The sequence below is a fragment of the Saccostrea cucullata genome, unplaced genomic scaffold (assembly GCF_032062105.1).
Source record: "Saccostrea cucullata isolate Sc308-1 unplaced genomic scaffold, CSIRO_AGI_Scuc_v1 ctg17691, whole genome shotgun sequence".
Classification (NCBI taxonomy): Eukaryota; Metazoa; Mollusca; class Bivalvia; order Ostreida; family Ostreidae; genus Saccostrea; species Saccostrea cuccullata.
The window spans coordinates 1-25,929 of NW_026925624.1; the positions used below are offsets into that span (position 1 = coordinate 1).

Genomic DNA, 25,929 nt, shown 5'->3' on the forward strand with positions numbered 1-25,929 from the left:
AATGAATGTTTATTTACTTTTGTTTATGAGGCAACGAAACTCTCCTCCTCAACAGAAGAGTGCAACATGGGAGATAATCTCGAAACTTGAGTATTGGACAAGACTTTTGGGAAAACTGACAGACTCTGACCCATAGAGGTAATTATAAGAAGCTATTCACCTGTTGTGTTCCCCAAGAGAGGTAGTCTGGCTTTGTGGCTGCGTGATATTCATCCACCAGCTGCTGAATTACCTCCCTTGAGTTATCAAACTCATCTAAGTTGTCCTTAAATATGGCTTCCTTTTTGAACTGATCCATGAAGGCTTCTCTTTTTCTTAGCTTGTCATACTGTTGTAGTGTACGCTCAAATAACTAAAGAAAAACAAGAAATCTATAGAACAATACACACACACCTAAAGATCAAATGTTATTAAAACTGTTATATATTTTTTTTTTTAAAACAGTTGACACTGATACATGTATTATTCCTGGGATTAATCTAGGCCATATTTACTATCAATATTCGGTGTTTTTCCCCTAGAGAAAATTTCACCTGAAGATCTAATTTTCTCTTTACGATACCTGGTAATAAAAACCTCAAATATTTTTTTCCTTCATAAAGACCAAAATTTAAAGTAAAATTTTTCAGTATATGAGATATATGGTTTTAATTTGCTACTTTATGCACTTTTAATCATACATGTGATAATTTCTGGACCCAAATACTGTACAACAGTCTTCAAAATACTGGATTATGGTGAAAATACTGTACATTGCTAATCAAAAAACTGTACAAAAAACAGTATGAAAAATCAACCAAAAAATCAATGTAAGGTGTTCATTTTTTAATAATAAATTTCAAATCAATGTACAGGTGCACCAATGCATAACAAGTATTATGGTTCATTATTCAGTTAAAGAAACTCTTCGAAGAATTTCGAATTTTGGCAACAAACTATGCTAAATGCTGAACTTCCTAAAAAGTACGGTGTTTAAAAACTGTTTAATGTATGAGTCTGGTTGTCTCCATTCAGCTGCATTTTTTAAATTGTACTAAAAAAGCATTTCTCTTAATCTGTGTTTGAATAGACAATATGTATGCCTAAGCAAATAATGGGATGAAATTTCGTTTTGCTGTCAGAAAGTGTCTCCGATTCTCGTGAATGGCGTTTTCTCTTTGAAATGTCTTTATTTTCAACAAATTACAGTTTAAAAATCTTCAATACCTAGGGTCCTATTGAAAAAACAATCAGCCAAAAAAGAACGCTTTGATATCTCTTAATTACAATGTTATTATCACTGGAATATTTCACACCTTCGTTCATACTCGCTCGAGTAGTTCCCAGACCCCGGCTGAATTTTCCAATTTCTCCAGAAAAAGTTAGTTACCCCAAAATCCTAAATTAATCCCTGCTTCATCTTGTGGGAAAAGACACAAAATTCAATTAAACATACAAAATGTATATTCATATTTTCAAATGTTCTCCCTTACGTAACACTTTTTAAACAAGGTGTATAAATTGGACAAATAACTGTCCTTACAAATGTTATTTTTGACCATTTATACAGTCACAAACTGATGTTTACCCCTGACTAGGCAGGATTGGTGAAAAGGGATGTTTGTGACCAATATATTAGCCGTTATGGTCTTACCGTAGATATACTGGCATGTGATGACTCCCAACCGTAGATATACTGGCATGCCTTACTCTCTTACCGTAGATATACTGGCATGTGATTCTTACCGTAGATATACTGGCATGTGATTCTTACCGTAGATATACTAGTTTGTGATTCTTACCGTAGATATACTAGTTTGTGATTCTTACCGTAGATATACTAGTTTGTGATTCTTACCGTAGATATACTGGTGTGGTTGGCCAACATTAGACCGCTGACCCTGTGAGCCGTTTGGATGTATGGGGATTTCCGAGACAGCGCCACCTGGATACTGGCTGGTCCCCAGGGAATAAACTGGGCCAACTTCCTCTCTCTGATCCTCTGTAAACTTTTGTGTACCTTTTAAATAGAAATGGTAAACTGCATCTGAAAACTATCAGGAACTATATTTTTGGTAGAATGGTGGCAACAAATAATTGAGTTTTTTCAAACAAACTAGAACTATGTTGGTTTTAAATGCTTCAAAATCTAAGTACAGATTTGAGCCAAAAATCCGTAAAAAGTGTTATTTCTCTCTTAGTAAATGATCAAAACTTTTTGTTTTTGTATCATTTTGTACCTTTATGTGACAACTTTACTATATGTGAAAATGAGAAAAATTTAAAGATATAAAACATGAGAAAATAACTATTATATCCTAAAAATTTAAGAAAAGTAGAGAAAATTTGGGTTTTTTTTAGTAAAATTATATATGTCAATTTAGTAATATCATCTTATAGGCCCTATATGGTAGTATCTTTTTATGTAAAAAGAAAAACATTCAATCTTTTGAAATACAAGTAGGGATCGCATGATTGGAAATGCTAATTTTTTTATTCTAAATGTCCAGGATAAAGGTAATAACTGTTGTTTATCAGATTTACATTCTAAACGTGGAGAAATGGAGAAGAAACAGGCAGCAGTAAGTCAAACTTATACATGTAATAAAACTAATCTGTTTCAAACATTTTTACATGGATAATAATCAATAACAGATAGCCTTATAGATGCGCAATATAAATATTGATATACATGTACATTCATTTATATATATGTGTTCAAATGTGAACATGTTTTAGAGCAATTTATTCTTTTAGTAATTTATTAATGAGAAGCAGCAAATTGATATTTTCTATGATTGTTACCAATATGAATGGTTTGAATTGTTTTATTGTATTTTTAGTTAAAAGCCCTGACTCAGCTGGATCTGAACAGTAGTAACCCCGAGGATATTATACAGAGGGCCGTACAGATGCGCAAGAGGAAGTTCCTCCGAGCCCTGGCCAAGCAATATCTGTAGGATCCTCAGCTAGCAATAATATCTGTAGCACTGCTGTAGAGCCCTCAACAAGCAATATATTACATTTTGAAGACAGCTTCCACATGTAATTCAGGAAACTGTCAAAAAGTCATTGATTGTTCACCAGTATTGAAGGGAAAGGAATTGTTGAGTTGGATACATGTAGAGAGTTAGATTCAGATGGACCATGATGTACTTCAGGGTTGACATTATTTTTATTCTAAAGGTTCTTGTCTGTGTGAAATGTATATGTATTGAAAACAATGTGCAAAAGATCTGAGACATACATGTACGTACCCGTCTTTTGTTTAGATCAGGCTGTACTTTTATTTTGTGTTTCTGTCAGTTATTAATGGTCTCAATTATGTAATATAGAAATATATTTTTGTAATTTTACATAAAAATTTTGCCATCTTACCTTTACATATGTATCAGGTACAAATTTTCGCTGCACACAGCTATTGAACTGAATTTTGATTCTATGGAAACAAGTACCAGATTTTTCTAACCTGTGTACACTGTGCTCTTATTGTCCATAGTATTCTTTTAATACTTGGATTATCAAAATTTAAGATGAATTGTGATTTCTTGTAATTTTATGTATTATAGCTAATCATTGCACGTCAGTGTTCAAATCAAAGCACACAACTCCTTGGTGTGTGGTATTCCTCTGTATTGCAATATTTTGTACTGTGGGAAATTAAATATGTCTTCATGTACATTTTGTTGTCTTTTTATTTCCCCCCAAGTATTCCTGTGGAATTCTATAGACCATGAAAAATTGGAAGGAAAAACTGAGTAAGATTGAGCTTTCTCTACAATCTGAATATGTAAATTGGATTAGAAATGTCTATTTAATAAAACAAAAGCATTTTGAGAAATTTAACCCCTCCCCCCCACACACACACACATACACAAAAAATTAAGTCTAAGATAACTTTTAATTTTCTGAATTTACACTTTATAAAATCATACTTTATCAGTGCAATAGAGATATTCAATTTGATTAAATTGTTAAAGAGAAAAGAGCAAATCTTATATTTTTGTATGTTTGAATAAAGTGGACATGTGGTTTTATAGCCACCATGTAATGTCCTGTGACAGTAAAGTAGTAACTGTCTTAACTTTTTGATATGATACAAAATAAAATGTTCAGAGTTAAAACCCAATTCAACTGTCAATACCCCAACAAACTAACCTGTGAGTTTGTAGCCAGGGGTGTGTACCCTGTCATCAGATAGTGGAGCCGAGGGGTGGGGATTAATGAGGCAATTAGACCAATCAAATCGTTATTCATGTAACCAGGGTAACGCAGTGTCGTCGTTGAGGTGGACATGACCGTTGATACCTGTGGAATTAATTTTTCAATCATTCACTTTGAAATATCTCTGTGGCAAACAGTATGCCTCTTTAAAGTATATTATCTGATTCTTTTAATGTAAGCATTATTTTTCCTGTAACTTTATTTACATACCAGCTGGTTTATCTGAGAGAAGTTTGGAGTCTCTATATGAAGTCGGTCAGCAGCTATTCTGTTTAATGCTGTGTTATCTAATACAACCTGAAAATAATCATTTGTGGAAATGTTATTCATTGTAAAGGAGACCCATAAAATCCAGTCATATTGGTATCCTACTAACATTTGATGATTCTCAAGATGTCAGTAGATTCTGAGACAGTTCAACATACCACACATTCAGCGTTCTGAGCGAGTCTCTTTAGGGGTAGTGATTTGTACACTAAACACAGATCCGCGTTCTGAGTGAGTTTAACTTACCACACAGTCAGCGTTCTGAGTGAGTTTGACTTACCACACAGTCAGCGTTCTGAGCGAGTTTGACTTACCACACAGTCAGTGTTCTGAGTGAGTTTGACTTACCACACAGTCAGCATTCTGAGTGAGTTAGACTTACCACACAGTCAGTGTTCTGAGTGAGTTTGACTTACCACAGATTCAGCATTCTGAGTGAGTTTGACTTACCACACAGTCAGCATTCTGAGTGAGTTGTAGACTTACCACACAGTCAGCATTCTGAGTGAGTTTGACTTACCACACAGTCGGCGTTCTGAGTGAGCTTCTTCAGGGTGAGTAGTGAGTTGTAGACTTACCACACAGTCAGCATTCTGAGTGAGTTTGACTTACAGCACAGTCGGCATTCTGAGTGAGCTTCTTCAGGGTGAGTAGTGAGATGAGACTTACCACACAGTCAGCATTCTGTGTGAGTTCTAGACTTATCACACAGTCAGCGTTCTGAGTGAGTTTGACTTACCACACAGTCAGCCTTCTGAGTGAGTTTGACATAACCACACAGTCAGCATTCTGTGTGAGTTGTAGACTTACCACAAAGTCAGCGTTCTGAGTGAGTTGTAGACTTGCCACACCGTCCGTGTTTTGAGTGAGTTGTAGACTTACCACACAGTCAGCATTCTAAGTGAGTTTGACTTTCCACACAGTCGGCGTTCTGAGTGAGTCTCTTCAGAGTGAGTTGTGAGTTGTAGACTTTCCACACAGTCAGCATTCTGAGTGAGTTTGACTTTCCACACAGTCGGCGTTCTGAGTGAGTCTCTTCAGAGTGAGTTGTGAGTTGTAGACTTTCCACACAGTCAGCATTCTAAGTGAGTTTGACTTACCACACAGTCAGCATTCTGAGTGAGCCTCTTCAGAGTGAGTAGTGAGTTGTAGACTTACCACACAGTGTGCGTTCTGAGTGAGTTTGACTTACCACACAGTCAGCATTCTGAGTGAGCCTCTTCAGAGTGAGTAGTGAGTTGTAGACTTACCACACAGTCAGAATTCTGAGTGAGTTTGACTTACCACACAGTCAGCATTCTGAGTGAGCCTCTTTAGGGTGAGTAGTGAGTTGTAGACTTACCACACAGTGTGCGTTCTGAGTGAGTTTGACTTACCACACAGTCAGCATTCTGAGTGAGCCTCTTCAGAGTGAGTAGTGAGTTGTAGGGTTGGACCACCACGTCCGACATTTCGTCCAGGTTAGGGAACACAGAGTACGTCTGCACTAACTTCTTTGGGAACCTGAGGTTAGAATTGATGAATCTGAATATGGATTCTTAACAAAACATTGTAAAGAGGTTAATATGGAGTGTGTAATAATTTGCTGATGCGAGTTATGAGAACGTCACCAGAGTCAGCATTCAGACTTTCGGTTACGGATGTACCATCACACAAAAGGTTTTGGGTGATTTATACCATCAGGATTCAGTTTCCAGCATAAACCAAAATCAGTCCTTGTCAGAATTTTCATATAATTGCACACGTCTTTTAGCAACAAAACTCTACCACTCCATATCTGCTGAAATATGGCTCAAGTATTGCCGACTGGGCGTTAAACAATAAACAATTAATCAAACATCTATAATATTGATATAAGAACTTCACAATTCTACTCTTTATTCACCCCTCCTTTTCACCTCTACTAAAATATTGCTCCCTATCCTGTTCATAAGTCTTTACTCCCCCCCCCCCACCTTGTTTCCAACCCTTTGAGATAAGTATTATACAATTTTATGCTAAGTTTCATTTATAAACCCCTCTCTTTTTTGACCCTCTCTCTCTTTATAACAACAACATTTATCTGTCATTCAGTCTTTTGGAACCCATTCCCTAAACTGTCCCTCAAGCGATAGGTTAAGTCTCTCCAATAGGTTGAAGCCCATCCCAGAACTGTTCTAACCAGCAAAGGAGTGACACTCCCTTTCTCTTCTTCATGAGAACAGCACTACCTTTCAGTCTACCCTTTACTTGGGAGTTTATCCCAGAACCTTTCCCTCCAGAGAAAGATTGACACCCCCTCCTCCTGTATATAACAACAGCACTTACTTTTCACTGATTCTCTCCTATACCTGGGAACAAATTCCTCCAGCAATAGATTGACACCCCCTCCTTCTCTATATAATAATAACACTAACCTGTCATTGAGTCTTTCCAGTAGGTAGGACCCCATCCCAGAACCTGTACCTCCAGCAATAGAGTGACACAGAACAAAGCCCTGTAACAGAATGTATGGTGCTTTTACATAAACTTGATATATTGAATCAAGTCTTGAAATGAATCAAGTTGACAAGATTGATAATAATTAGAAAATTGTATGCAATATTAACATCCTGATAGCCAACATTTTTGAGACTTGCCATATCTGAGATATTCAGATTTGACAATTTCTGTTTAATGAGTAAGCCTTGTCAAAAATTCAATTAATACATAATGTTTACATCTTCAATTGACCTTTGACCTTACCTCAAGGCTATCACTTCCATCAGCCTCTCTGTCTATGATGTCAAAGATTTCCTCGTACAACTTCTCGGCCTATTTAGGAAAAATATCTGATGATTATTAATTATCTAAAATTTTTATTTTTTTCAGTGTCAAATGCAGCTCAGTTCATGAGACATGCAACAACTCAATGATCAGTACAGATTGGAAAATATCAGATGCCTTACTGCATATAACCTAAGCAATTGTCAAGGAAAAGATATAAGGATTTTTTGGTTATTTAAAAATGTTGAGTTATTTGCGATCTCTGACTAAAACCAGAAGCTTAAATGTTGCTTGCCCCATCCCCCTGAAACAGATAGTTAGAACTTCTCTGAATTGTATATGTTATGTAAGATTTACCTGACTATATCCAGAAGCCCAGTTGTTTCCTGCCCCACCCCCATGCTTAGATAAGTAGATATTCTCTGGGTTGTACAGGTTGGCATAGGGTGAGTTCATTATTGTGTTGATGACACGAGGCTCGAGATCGAGCAGAACTGCTCTCGGAATATAATGTTCATCATCAGCCTGCCAAAAAAAAAAAACATCTCTCACATTCTGTTTGAGGTTTTCGTAGTTCCGAGTTACAATAAGAGACCTAGATGCACTCTACTATCTTAGGATGAAAATAATTGGATCTGTAGGTAGGGCATTTAGATTTTTAGATGCCAATAGTGAATTTCCCAAATTCATTCATTGATTGAATCCTTAAATGCAAGGTGATGCACGGCTAAGATGGTAAAATTACAGAAAATTATCATTGTACAAGATTTTAAAAAACATTTACCACGTTTGCTGTCAACACAAACCTGATAAAAGAACACATCTTTTCTATCTGTTCCCTCCGTAGCAAAATCCTCTAAGATACCCTCTGAAAAATAAAATCAAATAACAGAAATAAAACATGTAAAGCCATGCATGTTGATATTTTTTGAGAAAGAAATGCAAACCAATTATTGTAGAAATGAAATGGAGAATAGTTTTCTTCTTTGCTAATGTTCCTTCTGTATTTCTTAAACTATTCTGATTCAGTATCATATTGTGAATGTGATATGGTATATATTTTCAGTTTCAAGAAAACTAAACCTACATACATTAATTTCTGAATTCCACAATACTTCAAGATACCAAAATTAGTAATGTTCCATGTATATTCTGGAATACACATTCAAAGATTTTTCATTTGATCTTCCCATTTTGGCCTTGTTCCATCTAGATCTGATTTATTGTTTGGTGTTAAACGTCCCTTCTCGAGAATTTTTTACTGAAATGGAGACGCCACCACTTGCCAGTGGGGAGTGTAAAATGTTGTCCTATACTTGACATTTACGGCAATTGAGCAATCAGGGATCTTTTTTGTGCCAGCACATATTGCAACACGGGACCTCTTTTTATACCGTCTCATCCAAAGGACTGGTCTCCATGTCCCACAGTGGGAATTGGACCCATGACGTAAGGCTTAAAAAAAAAATAAGTTTGTTTCCTGTAACATTCCCAAACAAGAGGCCCAAGGGCCTTGAATCGCTCTTCTGATAAATTGTACAACCTATCACTTGTATTTGAATCCTCTAACCCTAGGTATCCTAAAACCTAAGCTGCATCATCTGATAAAAAGTTTGATGATTCTTAGCCAATTAGGACTAGGATATTTCAATAAAGCTATAAAAAAAAACCATGAGTAGGTCATGGTGACCAACTTTAAGATTGAAGTTTTCTGAGGACTCAAGATACATAATAGACAAACTAAGATTGAAGATTCTAAGCCAATATGTATTTGAGATATTCAAAAGTAGGTCACCTTGACCTACTTTTTGGTCTACATTCTTGGAAAACCCAAGATACATTAACTGACAAAGTTTGATGATTCTAAGCCAATAAGTACCGGAGATATTCAAAAGTATGTCACCGTCACCTACTTTTTGGTCGACATTCTCTGAAAACCCAAGAGGCATAAACTAACAAAGTTTGATGATTCTAAGCCAATAAGTACCGGAGATACTTAAATATAGCCATAAAATGTCAAAAGTAGGTCATCGTGACCTACTTTTTGGTCAACATTCTCCGAAAACCCAAGATGCATACACTGACAAAGTTTGATGATTTTAAGCCGATAAGTACTGGAGATACTTAAATATAGCTATTAAATGTCAAAAGTAGGTCATCGTGACCTACATTTTGGTTGACATTTATCAGAGGCCTCAGATGCATCTGCTAACCAAGTTTGATAATTCTAAGCCAATAAATACCTGAGATATTCAAAAGTAGGTCACTGTGACCTACTTTTAGGTCGACATTCTCTGAAAACCCAAGAGGCATAAACTAACAAAGTTTGATGATTCTAAACCGATAAGTACCAGAAATACATAAATATAGCCATTTAATGTCAAAAGTAGGTCACCGTGACCTACTTTTTGGTCGACATTCCCCGAAAACCCAAGATGCATCAACTGACAAAGTTTAATGATTCTAAGCTGAAAAGTACTGGAGATACATAAATATAGCTATAAAATATTGAAAGTAGGTCACCGTGACCTAATTTTTCGGTCGTCACTCTCCGAAAACCCAAGATGCATCAACTCACAAAGTTTGATGATTCTAAGCCAATAAAAACCTAAGATACTGAAATATAGCCGTAAAATGTCGAAAGTAGGTCACAGTGACCTACATTTTGGTCGACATTTTTCAGAGTCCCAAGATGCATCAGCTGACCAAGTTTGATGATCATTGGTCTGAAGGTAATCAAAATATGCCTTTTAAACAATTTGAAAACAAATGCCTGCAAAATTCTAAAAGTAGGTCACAGTGACCTACTTTTACTTAAATATGTTTTAAGGTCCCAAGATGCAGCAACTTACAAGATTTGATGATTCTAACCCTCTCAGTGTCTGAAATAATGGGATGAAATGTTTTAAAAAGGATAAGTCATAAAGTTCAAAAAGTAAGTCACAGTGACCTACTTTTACTTAAATATGTTTTAAGGTCCCAAGATGCAGCAACTTACAAGATTTGATGATTCTAACCCTCTCAGTGTCTGAAATAATGGGATGAAATGTTTTAAAAAGGATAAGTCATAAAGTTCAAAAAGTAGGTCACGGTGACCTACTTTTAAGTTGACGTTGTTCAAGGACCCAAGATGCATCAACTGACAAAGTTTGATGATCATAGGCCTTAAAGTGTCCTAAATATGCCTTCAAATCAATTTGTAAACAAATGCCCGCAAAATTAAAAAAGTAGGTCACCGTGACCTACTTTTGAGTTAACATGATGTGAAGTCCTAAGATGCATCTACTTACAAGATTTGATGATCCTAGTCCTTATAGTAAGCAAAATATAGACATTTTCATTAATTGTAAATTTAGGTCAACTTTGAAGTGACCTTGAGACCACGCCCTTTGCCCCAGGGTCATGCCTTGAACAATTTTTAATCTTCAACATATCCTGATCATTGCATGTAAGTTTGGTGAAAATCTGCCTGGTGGTTCTGGAGAAGAAGATTTTTTTGCAATCAGTACTTTTGGTTTTGTTTTCCTGATTATCTCCCCTTGTTTTAGGGTCCCAATCCTTATTTTAGTACAAATGGTAGCCCTTGGGCCAAGGATACCCTGTGACAAATTTGACACTGATTGGCCAAGGGGTTCTTGAGTTATGGCCCATATTCTAAAAAGTTAACGCACACCGCACGACGCACACCGCACAAATGGCCATAGCATTAGCTCTTTGAGCCTTTGGCTCAGAAGAGCTAAAAATCAAGGGTCGGGTCGGTAGGTCGGAAATTTTTTTTTTTTTTTTTTTTTTTTTTGCTTATGAATGGTCAAACATCCCCGGGTGCGTCGATTTACCCAAAAGGACCCAAAAGGACCCAAAAGAACCCAAAAGGACCCAAAAGGAACCCAGAAGGAACCCAGAAGGAACCCAAAAGGAACCCAAAAGGACTTTAATTAATCTATCATAATACACTGAAAATTAATAATTTGAAGTAAATCACGAATATTATATTATATTTTTACATAAAAGTTGGCAAAACATACTTATATTGTTCATAGCCCTAAGGCGAAGTATTGTTGCAACTGTAACAATAACATACAAGTTTTCAAGCACATCAAACACTAAATCTGGTCAGGTATGCTTTGATTTCTTTTAGCTGAAATTAACAAAGTATTAATCTACTTCTCTTTCTGTTTTACCATATCTTACTATATGATATTTAATAAATGAAAAAAGTTTTATTTTATTACATGTTCTAGGAATTTGTTATCGGGGATGAGTGGGGGTGGTGGGTGGTGGGGGACCTCCCACCCCCACCCCTAACACACACTTTACCCTCAAAATACTAGTTTAAGATTTAATAAAATATGAAAATGTTTATTATATATCCATTTATTATCTTTTATTCAAGTCTTTTTGGGTTGTTCTTAATTTCCTTTTGGGTCCTTTTGGGTTCCTTTTGGGTCCTTTTGGGTTCTTTTGGGTCCTTTTGGGTCCTTTTGGGTAAATCGACGCACCGAACATCCCCGGACCGAAAATACCAGGTGTTATATTTACAGTGGACACCCAACATGGCATCCAAAATGGCTGCCAAGCGGCAGAAAACGAACTTCAGAAAGTTGTAGGGGGAAACTGTTGTTACAATTATGATTACTCTTTATATTTAAGGTAAATGTACACTAAGTTGACATATTTTATGTCTCAAATTAAGCTACTAGCTATTTTTTTAAATTTAATAAATGGAGTCAGCTGATTGATCAAACGAAGTTTTGGCATTTGTCAGAAAAAAAAAAATCCACCCGGGGGTAATTTGAATGGGTCGGTCGGGTTACAGGAAACAAACTTATTTTTTTTTTAGGCCTAAGGATCAACTCATTACACCAAGACTCTTGAATAGATGCTCTAACCACTGTGCCATGCCGAACCCATTGAGATATGAAGAAACTTAAAACCTCAGTGACAGTGACTGTCTTTTGTTATGAATTCCATTGTTTGGTTAACTGTCCTCAGTATTGGGTGCGGTGAGGCATGACTGATTATGATTACTTCACATTGTGTTGAATAATTACCGACCCATTATCATGTTAATCAGAACTGGACTTCTTTGTCATTTTATTCAAAGAGCAGGTCTCTCGATTCTCTAAATCTGGGGCCGATATTCGGCCCCGTTCCCAATGCAAATCAAAGTACTGAAAGTACTGTTAGACGGAGGCTTCATGTATGAGAGAACACAAAAGAAATATATATGTCATACATTGCTGTAAAGAATATTATGAGAAATAATGTGTAGTTTTTTTTCAATTCAACATTTTTTTCAAAGGATACTCCAATATTCATGAGGTTTTTGGGATATTATAATTTCATCTTTGTAATGTAAACTTCGCCTTGATTAAAGTTCACTGTTATTTAGATGAGATACTTTCAATATTAAACCTTTCAAAGTAAGAAACAGTAATTGACTAGGCCTGGTTGACATAAAACTTAGACGGGCTAACTTTTTATCCCAGTCTCACTTAAGGAATATATAGTGGAAAAGTGAGACTGAGATCAAAAGTGAGCTTGTCTAAGTTGTATGCCCCCAGGCCCGGTTTGATGAATGTAGGTTTAGTATGTTCTAGTCATGAGCCCACTGGCGGAATTAAAAGGGGCCCCTGGCCCCCTCGCTTTTGAGTCCAAAAAATACGCAATATTTGATAAATGAGTGTTTTAATTGTGGCTGTGGGCCCCTTCCCTGACCTCAAACTGGTCCCCCTATTTCAGAATTTCTGGATTCAGCACTAGGCCTCAGCCTGTCAGGAGTCTCCATATTTCAAGATATCTTATTTATAGGTCACAGAGACCTACTGTTAACATAATTATGACATGTAGCAGCTACCAAAATCAAAATTTCTCGGCCTTATTGTAATAATGTTATGATATGAGCTAACATGGAAAAAGAAGCAGCCAGGTAAGTGGACATGAACAACATAATATAGTACAGTTTGTCTTAAACCTTTGTGATACAAAATGGGGTGACCTAGCTTGAAAGCAACACAGAATTTTCTTTAAGTAATACAACTTCATTAACATGCAATAAATGTTCGTGCCAGAACACAATTTTTTGAGTGGAATAAAATATACTTTCTTACTTTATGTAAACAGAACAATCAAGTTCATAAGACTTGCTATTTCACAAGTTTAAATTGTTTTTGGAGAACTGGAGTATTGCTTACAATAACAAAGATATACCGGTATCTTGACAAATTTGACAACCAATATTTCTGGAATTATTAAATGTAGTATTTTATCACATGACAGATTAACCCAAAAAATGTCTTTCTTTACTCGTATACCAGTGGAAATGGTTGTCCTTTTCAGTTTATCTGTTTAAAACAGTCATTAACAATGAGACATGATTACAAATTACGTAGAGAAAAGTTATAAATATATAACTATGATTTCTGCTTTTCAGTTAAAACAATCACTTTACCAATGATGTAGGTTAAAAAAAAATGACATGAATACCAATGATCAGAAATACATGTAATCTTGTATATAAAAAATAATGAAAGTTTGGGATGTGAAAGAGGTAAAACACAAGTATCAAATGCAAATAAGGATCAACGATATGACAATAAGACAACTTATTTCAGAAGATATGATTTTAATTATTAATTAGGATATTATGTGATAAATCATGTAAATCCTATGAACCAAGATTTGGGTTGTACCCAAGGGTCAAACGTTACAAATGCATTTTGATCTCAATATCAGAGTTGCCGTTTGTTTCTCTCTTAACTAATGTGAGGGTACCCCAAACACTCAAACCACTTGTAGAAAGTGTAAATCTATTTTCACGTGTTTCCTGAAATTATACATAATATCAAATAAACAATTCAAAACTAGACTGTTAATATTCCTACATATAAAAATACTATGCATTTGTTTATTCATCGATCCTTGTCAGATTAAAAAACTCCATGATACCTATTGATGCAAGCATCAAAAATCGGCCGCAAACCAATTTATCGGTCCTTTCAAAAAGAAATTAGAAAAGGAATGAAAATGAGATTACAAACAACAATCAAGCACAAAAAATTCCATTAAAACTGAAATGCTTGATCTATTATTAAAATGTCTTATATTTATACCTGCGACATAAAACATTTGCATGCGACATAGCAGGATTTTCTTCAATACATAATACAGGTACATCTGCGTCTCCACACTTAGTTTGATACAAGGCGAATTCTGGTGGAAGTTTTTACAATTAAATATAAAACTAAAGTTTAAACTTATCTGTAACTAGAGATAGTTTTTACTTTAATAAAAGAAGCAATTGATAAGTGGGGTTCCTCGATCACTCTCCGCGGATGTTAACCCCCCCCCCCAACTCCCTCTAGATCCGCCACTTCATTTCTTCTCGTTCTTGTTTTGGTGTGAGAACCGGCGGGAAAAGGCTCGGCATATTGTAAAACATGCTTTATCATCGTCTGTTGGAACAAAATCTCCTAATATTCTGTCTGATAAAAAATTAATAGTAAATCACATTTTTTTTTACATATTTCGTAGGAAATGTATTTATATTAGGGATGTCAAATCGGTCAATTTTTAATACTCGGTTACTCGGACGTTTTTCCGATCGAGTACCCGGGTACTCGGTAAAAGTGTAAATAAATATGAACAAGTAAATTGATGAATGTAAACCAATTTGTAAACACTTGTAGAAATAAAACCACATGCTCTGATAGGAGGTTTACAAAATTAATGCATTTCTGTTGTAACAATGATGACAACTTCGTGCCCGACGAAATTTAATACACATTTTTAAGTTCAATTTATTTATCAGATAAACACAAGAAATAAAATCGTAAGTGGTTTATAGTATTACGGGACGGTATTTTGTAGTTTGGTGCAACGATGGACATCAGTTTTTTAAAGCCTTTGCCTTCAACTATTTGTACATGTATTGGCATGTAGTCAAATACAACCATATCAACAGTCGCGCCTTTACTATCACCTGTCTCTTTTCTCGAGAATATACGGCTTCTCGGAGAATTGACAAAATTATCTAATTTATTTAATCATAAAAGACCTTAAACAATGTGCAGTGAAAACAAATTATTAAAGAAAATGAAAAAATAAGGGTAGAACTAAGAAGACAGCCGAAGGTGAGAAAAGCCAGATAACAGGTGCTTGGTCACGATAATTACTGTATAAACACTGCCACAGGCGATAACCGTCATTCAGAGGAGTAGGAAACCCTAATTGCTGTATGTTCAAGTGCAATGAGTATTTTCCGTTTTAAAACAGATTGTTTAATGCATTAAGAAATAAGCTTAGAAATATTCAATAATATACATCCGAGTAACCGAGTACCGATTTTAGTATTCGATACTCGGACGTTCATCGAGTACCCGGTTAACCGGGTACTCGTTGACATCCCTAATTTATATACACGTCATTTTAAAAATATTAGAAAAAATCCTGTTTATTTTAGAAAAAGTAGAACTGTTTGTTTATACTTGTATGTGACGCGATCTTTGTTTTAGACTATGCCTATCCTAGCGGTCGGTGTAACGCAGAGTCGCTCTAAAAATAGAATTCTCAAGGTAATGAAAACAATTCCACCGATAGATGGTGCTTGGGAAATCCTTCCTGTTTACATTCCATGGGCAAGACAATCCCTATGTACACGGAGGCTGTCATACAGCCTCCGTCTAAAAAGGTACCTTTTTTCCCAAAAGAAAGGTGTAAATTTCCCAATTTCCATAGCAAAAAATTAATTAAAAAATAAAAGTCCATGAAACTTAATCGCAAAAAAAAAAAAGAAACCCAAACAAAACACACTTGCAAATGAAAGTGAAACTGTACTACTATTTTATTAGTTTGCGCCAAATGCATTCGTAAACTGGTTCGGGGAACCAGATTATTGTTTTTACAAAAATGTGTACAAACTATGAGAGCAGAGTATCTTGTCATGTAGTTTCGACAAAAAACATCATTTTGGTTTCAAAAATAGACATTTCATTTAAACATCAGTAAGCTGCACCTAGAAACATACCCACACTTCGGCATGTTCAGTTTCGCGCTGTATTGGTAAGCAAAGTTGTCCATGTGATCGAGGAAATTCGGGACTATGTGACTAGCGACTGTCACTCAGAAAGACATGAAACCGCAATATCAACACTCAAAGTTAGTAATGACAAGGCTAATGTACTTTCATAAATAGCCTACGTACCCATGTTTGTTCTGTTTTATTGTTTATTCAAAACCAGGGCAAAATGGCAAAATGCTAGAAAAGCAAAATTTGAGGACTTTTTCAGATGAATTTTGGTTATCCATTTTTCCCAAAATGACGATAATTTTCCCAATTTGAACGGCCCCGGCCCCAGTCCCAAAAAGTGGTGTGAGAGCCCTGATTAGAGTAACTGTTCTAACTGTCATACATAGCCCCAAAACTTTGAGAACTGTGATTTTTACATGAATTTTTTTCAGATGAGTTCAAAGTTGAAAATGATCACTGCATCAAAATGAGATTTTCTGCACATCCTGAAAAAAATGCTTTTTTATATAAACAAATTGATTTGGAAGCTAAATAAAGCTACCTCAGGTAGGTAAATAAAGCTAAGTAGGCAAATCAAGCTACGTAGCTAAATCTAGTGATTGTGCCAGACCTGCTGTAGATCACAATAATTTCACGGCATCTTATTTTCGTGAGTAAGTTATTCAGAATTTATTAGCAAGACAATATTTTCGCAAAATGTGGTTTCTGTTTTAAATATTCCTTAAAAAACAAATATATGCAAGAATACAATTTTCGTGAGCTGGCAGATTCGCGTTATTAAGCAAAATAAAGTTCTTGCGAATAAAAAGTGATTTATAGTATATACTCTTACCAGGACTAATTCCATGTTCTGCACAGAGCTGCTTCCAAAATTCCATTCCAACTAAAATTAAACAAAACAACACAACATTATTTACATTGTACTATCCAATTTGATGCTTTTTTTTTTACATGGTCAAATAAGCTATTCTACATAGCTTAATTGATAAAGCATTCTCGCAAGATGACAAACTTTTCCAACATGCTGACATAATATATCTATCAAGAAACATGCAGAAATTTGACACCATAATCATGATTTTAAAACTTTGCCAATTCAAAGGAAATTCGAGTTAACACCAAACGATCATTCCGAGATTTAAGATGTAACTTTTGAATGAAATTGGCTTACTTTGATTTCCACATTGTCCAAGCTGTAGGGTGATAATTTCTCGAGGCATGTTAAAGTTTACTTAGAACAGTTCCCCACCGCAAATAACAACTAAGTGTGTACTATTTTTCCCGTATAAACTTGTATTCTTGGCGGGTACTGTTTACTTCCTGTTTTACAAACATTGTAAGAGAAGAACCGGAGACGGACTTAAAGTCGGCCTTTGAAAAGCTTGAAGTTTTTGTAAAATCTTCATTTCATCCCATAGGTTTTCATTAAATAATATATTTTCTTAAAGTGACAAAATACAACACAAGCAAAAAGGAACAATTAAAAATAAATATTAAAAAAATGAATAAATAAATAAATAAATAAATAAATAAATAAATAAATAAATAAATAAATAAATAAATAAATAAATAAATAAATAAATAAAAGTTTTAGGAGAAATGACCCACTGTTTAATGAGGTAAAATTGGTTCAGACAATTTCTTTTTACCACCCCCATCCCCCACCCCCCGTTTAAATAATATAGTTTGGCATTTTTTTTTCTTAGGTATGTATTTTATATACATGTATAATGCTTTCATAAAATAAACAACCTTGAAACTAGCGAAATTAAAATCTCTTTCCATGACCTTACATGTACTTATTTTTAAAGTTCGGTCTTGATCAGATTTTTACAGAAAATCCACTGACATCGATCTCATCGTCCGATACAGAGTCCATGCAGATTATTCCAACGAACCTTTACCATTTACATGTACACACATATGCACGACTTGTTTTTAGCATTTAAGAGTTTATTATAGAGTTTCTTCGAGTACAACACAAATTAAATTGGGCTGCTCCTTGATATTCACTGTACATTTTCATTGAAGATTTCCCATTTTCTGAAAAAGGATTGTTTTTCAAAGAACTGAGTAAACTTTTCAATCTGTGTGGTGCCTGACACCTTTCATTTTTAGCTCACCTGAGCCGAAGGCTCAAGTGAGCTTTCCTGATCACATTTTGTCAGGCGTCCGTCTGTCTGTCTGTCTGTAAACTTTTCACATTTTCGACTTCTTCTCAAGAACCGCTGGGCTAATTTCAACCAAACTTGCCACAAAGCTTCCTTGGGTGAAGGGATTCAAGTTTGTTCAAATGAAGGGCCACGCCCTCATTTAAGGGGAAATAATTTGGAATTAATGAAAATTTGGTGGCATGATTTAAAAATCTTCTTCTCAAGAACCAGTGCCAGGAAAGATGAAACTTATGGGGAAACATTCTCAGGTAGTGTAGATTCAAGTTTGTTCAAATCATGACCCCCGGGGGTAGTGCGGGGCCACAATGGCCGACCAAAATTTTACATAGAAATATATAGGAAAATTCTTTAAAAATCTTCTTCTCAAGAACAACAAAGCCATAATTGATCATATTTATACAGAAGCATCCTCAGGTAGTGTAGATTCAAATTTGTTAAAATCATGACCCCCGGGGGTAGGGCGGGGGCCAAAATGGCCGCCCAAAGTTTTACATAGAAATATTTAGGAAATTTCTTTAAAAATCTTCTTCTCAAGAATAGCAAAGGCATAATTGATCATATTAATATGGAAGCATCCTCAGGTAGTGTAGATTCAAGTTTGTTCAAATCATGATCCCCAGGGGTAGGGTGGGGCCAAAATGGCCGCCCAAAGTTTTACATAGAAATATATAGAAAAATTCTTTAAAATTCTTCTTCTCAAGAATAGCAATGCCATAACTGATCATATTTATATAGAAGCATCCTCAGGTAGTGTAGATTCAAGTTTGTTCAAATAAAGACCCCAGGGGGTAGGACGGGGCCACAATGGCCGACCAAAATTTTACATAGAAATATATAGGAAAATTCTTTAAAAATCTTCTCAAAAATAGCAAAGCCACAATTGATCCTATAAATATGGAAGCATCCTCAGGTAGTGTAGATTCAATTTTGTTCAAATCATGACCCCTGGGGGTAGGGCGGGGCCACAATGGCCGACCAAAGTTTTACATAGACATATTTTGGAAAATTCTTTAAAAATCATCGTCTCAAGAAAAGCAAAGCCATGATTGATCATGGGACTACTTTTGGATTTAAACTTTTCAATGATAAACCAATTTCTACTTTTTCCTAGCGACAGTGCTCAGGTGAGCGATGTGGCCCATGGGCATCTTGTTTGTTTTCTGTCTATGTGTGTTTTCTTGGTATTTTTTTTTTTGACTTTGTTAATTGTGCATGTTTGGGTACCTTTCCTTTTTTTCGACTGTCTATAGATCTAAGACAAGGTCCTTTTAGGGCTGTTTGTAGCATTTGTCTTCAATTAACTTTGGATAAAGTATTTCGCAGCACAGTTAAGGTTACAGTAAGGAGGCGGGGCCTAATTTGTATGGGAAATGTTTACTATGACGTCACACATAATATAATGTCTTCAAAATACCATAAGATGAAATTATTTGCTATTTCAAACAGCTGGATAGCTGTATACTACATACATGTACAAACTTACTATTACATGCAGTTTTGTCATTTGTTAAATCCCACACAACAGTATATAAACGATACATCGATCGAAATGCACTTGTCAATGTGACGTCATCTCGCAAAAATGACGCAATTTGTACACAGTGAGAGACTGATCAAGTCACATTTTGTACAATGAAAAATATCTTTTGTTCTGAAATAAAATTTTATTTGCAGTTAAATAAAAAGCTGTTAACTTGGATGCGATGTCTATTTTAGTATTTTATTTATAAACAGTACGTGCATTCTCCAGACAAGCGATACTGTCGTGTGTTTGTATGCAGATTCATTAAAAAAGTAATGGAAGGGCCCTAATAAATCGATTTATTGCAAGGGCATACCCTCAATGTATCTTGTCAAAATTTTACACATAAACTCAAGAAGCATTAAGATATTTGAAAAGTGCTGCGAACCTCTTGAAATCTTGCAAATAAATAAATTATAGCTATATCTGATGTAGTTGACCGACAAAATATTCAACCTGCCGTCCAACAAATTAAATTTTACCAATTAAAAAAGGTAATCTATATAGGTTCGCAGCACGTTTCTCAAACTACATATAGTGTTGAAAAGGATTATAAAATAAACTAAGATTTTTAACTTGGTTATGCCCTTGCAATATTAAAATTTATAGATGACCTCTAAACTGCAAGTATAATTGCCAAAGTCATATTAGGTCGACATCGTATGACAAGTCTAAATAAAAAATCTAGATGTCACCAACATGTAGATTTAAACTACATTACAGTTTTTTTTATATAAGTGAATTCCTAAAAAGAATCGCCAATCCTAATACAGTATGTGTTTTTTTATCTTAAAAAATCGCCGATATTTCTATTTGCGACCTTAACTTTGCTGCGTTATTTATTATTCATTTATTTTTGATGTACATATTATTGTAATAATTTCGTCTTGAGAAAAAAAAAATCTATAGATAACAATACATAACAATGGCTGCGAGCACTGTAACGTTCCATAAGATGATGATTTTACGGGTCAAGAAATATTATCAATATATAATTAAATAGGTACAAAAATACATCTGTCGCCGCTGTTGCCAAACAAATTATTATTTTTTTCTATGACTTGTCAATGAGACATACATGTATTGGCCTCAGATGCTAAGACCTGTCACAGCACGTCCGTGATTTTATCATTCAGCAATCCTGTCGGTAAGATGTTGAAAGAGAAAGCGCTCTGTTTCCTCATCATTTGTATCATCTTGGAAAGTCCAGTCCTGTTGGTGCCGTATGGAAGAGGTAATTGGATAAAATAAAAAAGTTTTAAAATTCTGAAAACTTAAAAAAAATTTAATAACCAACTTTTTTTTGCTTGCTCAGATCAAGGTTTTTTCCTCCGAAGGAGAAAAAGATACGACGACAATGGTGAACCCGTATTAGCAGGAGGTAAGAGTAGTATAAGGGGTCCCGATAGCCCGGAAGATTCTGATTGGCTGAGAGAAATCATGTGATCAGTTCTTAGGCTGAGGGGATAAGTGGGTCAACTGAGTACAGTGCTAACCCTAACCCCCTAGCCCCCTAACCCTAACCCTAACCCTAACTAACCCTAACCCTAACCCTAACCCTAGCCCCTAACCCTAACTAACCCTAACCCCCTAGCCCTAACTAACCCTAACTATCCCTAACTATCCCTATCCCCCTTAGCCCTAACTAACCCTAACCCTAACCCCCTAACCCTAACCCTAACCCCCTAACCCTAACCCTAACCCCCTAACCCTAACTAACCCTAACCCCTAGCCCCCTAACCCTAACCCTAACCCTAGCCCCTTAACTAACCCTAACTAACCCTAGCCCTAACTAACCCTAGCCCTAACTAACCCTATCCCCTAACCTATTCCCCCTTAAATACTGGAGTTGTTTACACTATACGTAAGTACTATGTTTTTTGTTTTTATGCTGACTATACAGGTAAAAATGCGCCGTGTGCAAAAAACATTTCAAGAATGTGATTATGACGTCACGCATTCACAGTCTAGACAGTCCTATAACCGGTTTGAACTGGTTTTAGTGAAAACAAGAACACAGATTTTGATTTTTATTCAATTTTTATTCACAATGAAAAATACAAAAAATGATTTTAATTTCCACTGTATCGGCATAAGGGACATTTCTGGTAGGAAGTCTCAAAAAGTTTCTTCACACACTTTTCACAACACGGATATTGCCTGCATTGTCCGCATTTCCATTTCCCTTGAGTCTTTTCCTCGTAGCACATCATACATTCTTTCAAGGGTCTGTTCCTAGTCATTTTCATCCATCGGGGAGGTGGTATATTCTCAATGCCTTTCTCCCGGATGAAATATTTCAGGCACCAGCTACAACCACAAGTCTCCATGGAAGGCTCATCATCTTTAAACCAGTGTGGTAATGGCATTTCACAATGCTCGCAAATCGGATAGACTTTAAAATTCCATCCGGGGCAGGGGTTATACACTGTTAATGATTTACCATTCCTCGTATTCTGATCACAGTAATGACAGATATATTTTTCTACATCAATCCAATATAGAATTCTCCACACAAAACTCATGATGGATATAATGAGCACAGGGTACTCCTAGCTCTGGTTTATATACTATAGGAATATTTTAGGGGCCGTGTGCAAAAATATACGTTTTACCTGCGTTTTCTTATATACCTGTTCCATCATCTATAAAGGACCCGTGTGCAAAAAACTGAGGGTCGTGTGCAAAAGAAATATACATTTTACCTGTGTTTCTCTTATATACCTGTTTGCACCCTCTATAAAGTGCCGTGTGCAAAAAGTACGATAAACTTACCTATGCATTGTGACGTCATCCACTGTATAAATACAATGTGATTATCACGTCACACTTTTTCATTTACAGTCTGAGCGGCCTAGTCTAGCCCAGCCTAACCCAGTTTTGAAATGAATTTTTTTACTGAAAGACAATAACAAATAACACACAATACAAAAAAAAAAAACAACATGTGTGTGTTATGTCTGTCAAGTTATAACACCAGGTCAGTTTTTTCAAAAAAACTTAGAATTTCTTTTTAAATTTTTTAAACTTTTTTTAAAAATTACTTTAAATTTTTTATCTTTTAACTTTTTTTTAAAATAACTTTAAATTTTTTTTTTCTTATAAATTTTTTTTTTGGTAAACTCCCCTTATAGTTTTTAAGAAATAAAAATAAAAAAAATATCATGTGTAATACCACATCAGTGTTATCGTCATCTCTCACGAGAGATGACATATTAAGTTTGATTTCCGGACGTGAGGTCCCAGTGTAAGCAGCCATTAAAAATCGGTAAGCCTCAGCATGATTACTCTCGTGCGTGGCAAGAACTATCCAAAAAAGCAGCTGAGTGATCACTTTGATGGTGATGCGATTTTCTAAATATAGAGCAGTAAACAATGAGCGATCCAAACATTGAAAAAAAAAAGGGCTGCACAGGAATCCACAGAGGGCCAGACACACAATATCGCCTGCTGGTTGTTTGCATGGGTGTTCAAATTTATGTACTCATTTAATAATCTACATGTTTACATGTAGGCTACTGCGTAAATGATCTATGATGCACCAGATGGAATATTCTAACTAGGTCAGCGCGTTGAATCACAAATGATCTGCTGAGGCGTGGATCCAAGAATTAACAGAAAAACAACATCAAAGTTAATGCATTTAGTACTATAAACTGTGATGTAGAAAACTTTTTTATGGTTGTTATTCTATAATTTATTGCCATTTTCTACAAAAAAATACATGTACATGGGGATAAGAAGAGACAAGAATATATTTAAAAAACTACGAGTATTGGAAGAAATTTGACAAAGATTATGATCGAGTATTTTATTGAATGTTTACAGTTTTCCTTATAATCATATACCGTATAATAAAAGAACTTGCAATCATTTTTATACAATTTTCAATTGTATTAATAGCAAAAAAAAGCAATTAAATCACGTTTTCTATTTGATTGAAATGAGCCAAAATTAAAATATATTCCTAAAACAGTCGTAAATTCAGGGTTGGCAAATTGCGATTTTTCCAGAGATAATTCGTGAATGCTTAATTTTAGCTGATACCTTTTAAATTTTACTATCGTATTGCGCTAAGTGGAAATCGGTCAGCTGTTGTTACTATCTTGATGTGTTTTTAAATAAATTAACAAATACAAATGCATCTAAAATTCTTTTAGTTATATTAATATTATGTGATTTAAAACAAAATTCTCAGAAAAGTATCAGTTATTTTGTCATTGATCTCATATGAATAGTACGAGGTATGTTATGAATGGCCAATTCATTTTTTCCTTTAAATGTTTAACGTATTTTAAATTGACATCCAAATTTTCTTCTAAAAAATTTATTTATTCCAAAGTTAGATACATGCCTATATATGAAGATTATAATCCTTTCACATACTAAAGTATGAGAATACGTTTCAATCAAACGTGACCAAAAATTAGTAGTTTTAGGATTTTCCATATAAAAGAGTTTTCTAAACACGATTTATATATAGTTCAGTGTGAAATCGTGATATTATTTAGAAAATTTCAGAAAAAATATATTTTCTTCAAATCTGAGTCCCAGCCCGGCCCTTTAACCTTTCACTGTTGTAAATGCATGTTCACTGCAAATCATCTCCCTTATCCATTATTTTTCTTTTAGTATAGTCATGTCTTCTCCAAATAAATGTTTTTTTTTTTAGAAAAAATCAAAAACTTAAAAAGTTTCCTTCCCATCCACAACATACGATTTTGGAGTTTGAAAAGCTACCCCTTTTCCTGTTCAATATCTAATTACCATTCCCCTAAAAATAATAATAAAAATATTCTGTCTTTAATAGAAAAATATTACATTCCACTGTTTATTCTTTGACACAGATGGAGCCAAAGAGATGACATTTAAGGCTTTCTGGAAAGCCAAACTTGTGTTATTGTATGACTTCATCTTTTATACATTCGGGTTCGGGGTTTCGGGCGGCCATAGCGAATTTCAGCAAGATTTTACCCCAGTGAAAAAGGCTTGTAATCCACAGTGTAGGTCGTTTAAAGTTGTTTCACATTGTTTATGATTGTGATTATGTTATTGCTCACCTATATGTTTAATGTCAGTTATGCTAAATAATCCATTTCTGTGTAATTTGAGAGAATGTTTTGACATGTGGTTAAAGTATGGCGTGCTATTCATGTTATCATTTAAAAAGTCGATCCTAAATAAATCTGTCTTAAAAAATACATTTTACGAATGACATTTAAAATGATTGATTAGAGTATAGGTATCCATATATAAGAGATATTATTTTGCATTACATTTAAACATGTTTTTCTGTCCTGTTTGTCTGTCAATTGTTGCTTTACTTCCTTTGTAAAATGAGGTTAAATTGAGTATCACTGAATATTGTATGCATTTTTTTCAGGATCAGCTAAGATGTTGTTTCACTGGATTATTTAATTGGGCATATAATTGAATAATTCTGGTAAGTTTGTCTTTGTTTTGTTTACATTTCCTATGACGGACATATCTTTGCATTTAACCATGATTTATATGTAAAGTTCTGTTTTGAATGTAAATACTATATTTATCCTCATTTCATGTGATTTACACTTGTACAATACATGTATAACCTGCATGTAACTCAGAGTGTATTTAATATTTCTATGATGGGTCATTCTATGATTAAATTTAAATCAGAAAAATGTTCTCTAAATTTTGGTAAAATACATGGTATCTTTTACATTTCTGTCCCTTTTGTCTGTAAATTATTGCTTTACTTACATTGTAAAATGAGGTTAATTGTGTATCACTGAATTGTATGATTTTTTTCAGGATCATCTGAGATGTTATTTCACTGGATTATTTAATGGATAGACTTATTGGGGCATATATTTGGATATCTTGGTAAGTTTTTTTTTAATTTTTTTTCATTTCCTATGATGGCCATCTTTGCATTTAAGCATGATTATATTTAATTTAATTACTGTGTAATACTTATATGATCTGTTGTCTCTAACTTACATTCATAT

The 25,929-nt window shown here is 34.8% G+C and overlaps 1 protein-coding gene and 2 long non-coding RNA genes across 3 annotated transcripts; 2 read left to right on the top strand and 1 right to left on the bottom strand.

Moving 5' to 3' along the window:
- Window positions 1-160: 160 nt before the first annotated feature.
- LOC134269380 (tubulin gamma-1 chain-like) lies at window positions 161-17,560 on the bottom strand (the record flags this gene model as incomplete). Its single annotated transcript, XM_062751575.1, has 11 exons — window positions 17,415-17,560; window positions 17,076-17,126; window positions 8,022-8,083; window positions 7,573-7,740; window positions 7,195-7,263; window positions 6,867-6,946; window positions 5,847-5,973; window positions 4,414-4,500; window positions 4,138-4,287; window positions 1,838-1,999; window positions 161-352 (listed from the first exon to the last, which is right to left on the bottom strand). Coding segments are annotated over exons 1-11 (1,197 nt in total), but the record flags the coding sequence as incomplete, so codon positions are not given.
- Window positions 2,508-3,658, top strand: LOC134269382 (uncharacterized). Its single transcript, XR_009992569.1, has 2 exons — window positions 2,508-2,561; window positions 2,823-3,658. It is a non-coding gene; the product is annotated as an uncharacterized LOC134269382 (long non-coding RNA).
- A 7,295-nt stretch (window positions 17,561-24,855) lies between the features above and the next one.
- On the top strand, window positions 24,856-25,799 carry LOC134269381 (uncharacterized). The gene is made up of 3 exons (XR_009992568.1): window positions 24,856-24,942; window positions 25,323-25,382; window positions 25,733-25,799. It is a non-coding gene; the product is annotated as an uncharacterized LOC134269381 (long non-coding RNA).
- Window positions 25,800-25,929: the final 130 nt, after the last annotated feature.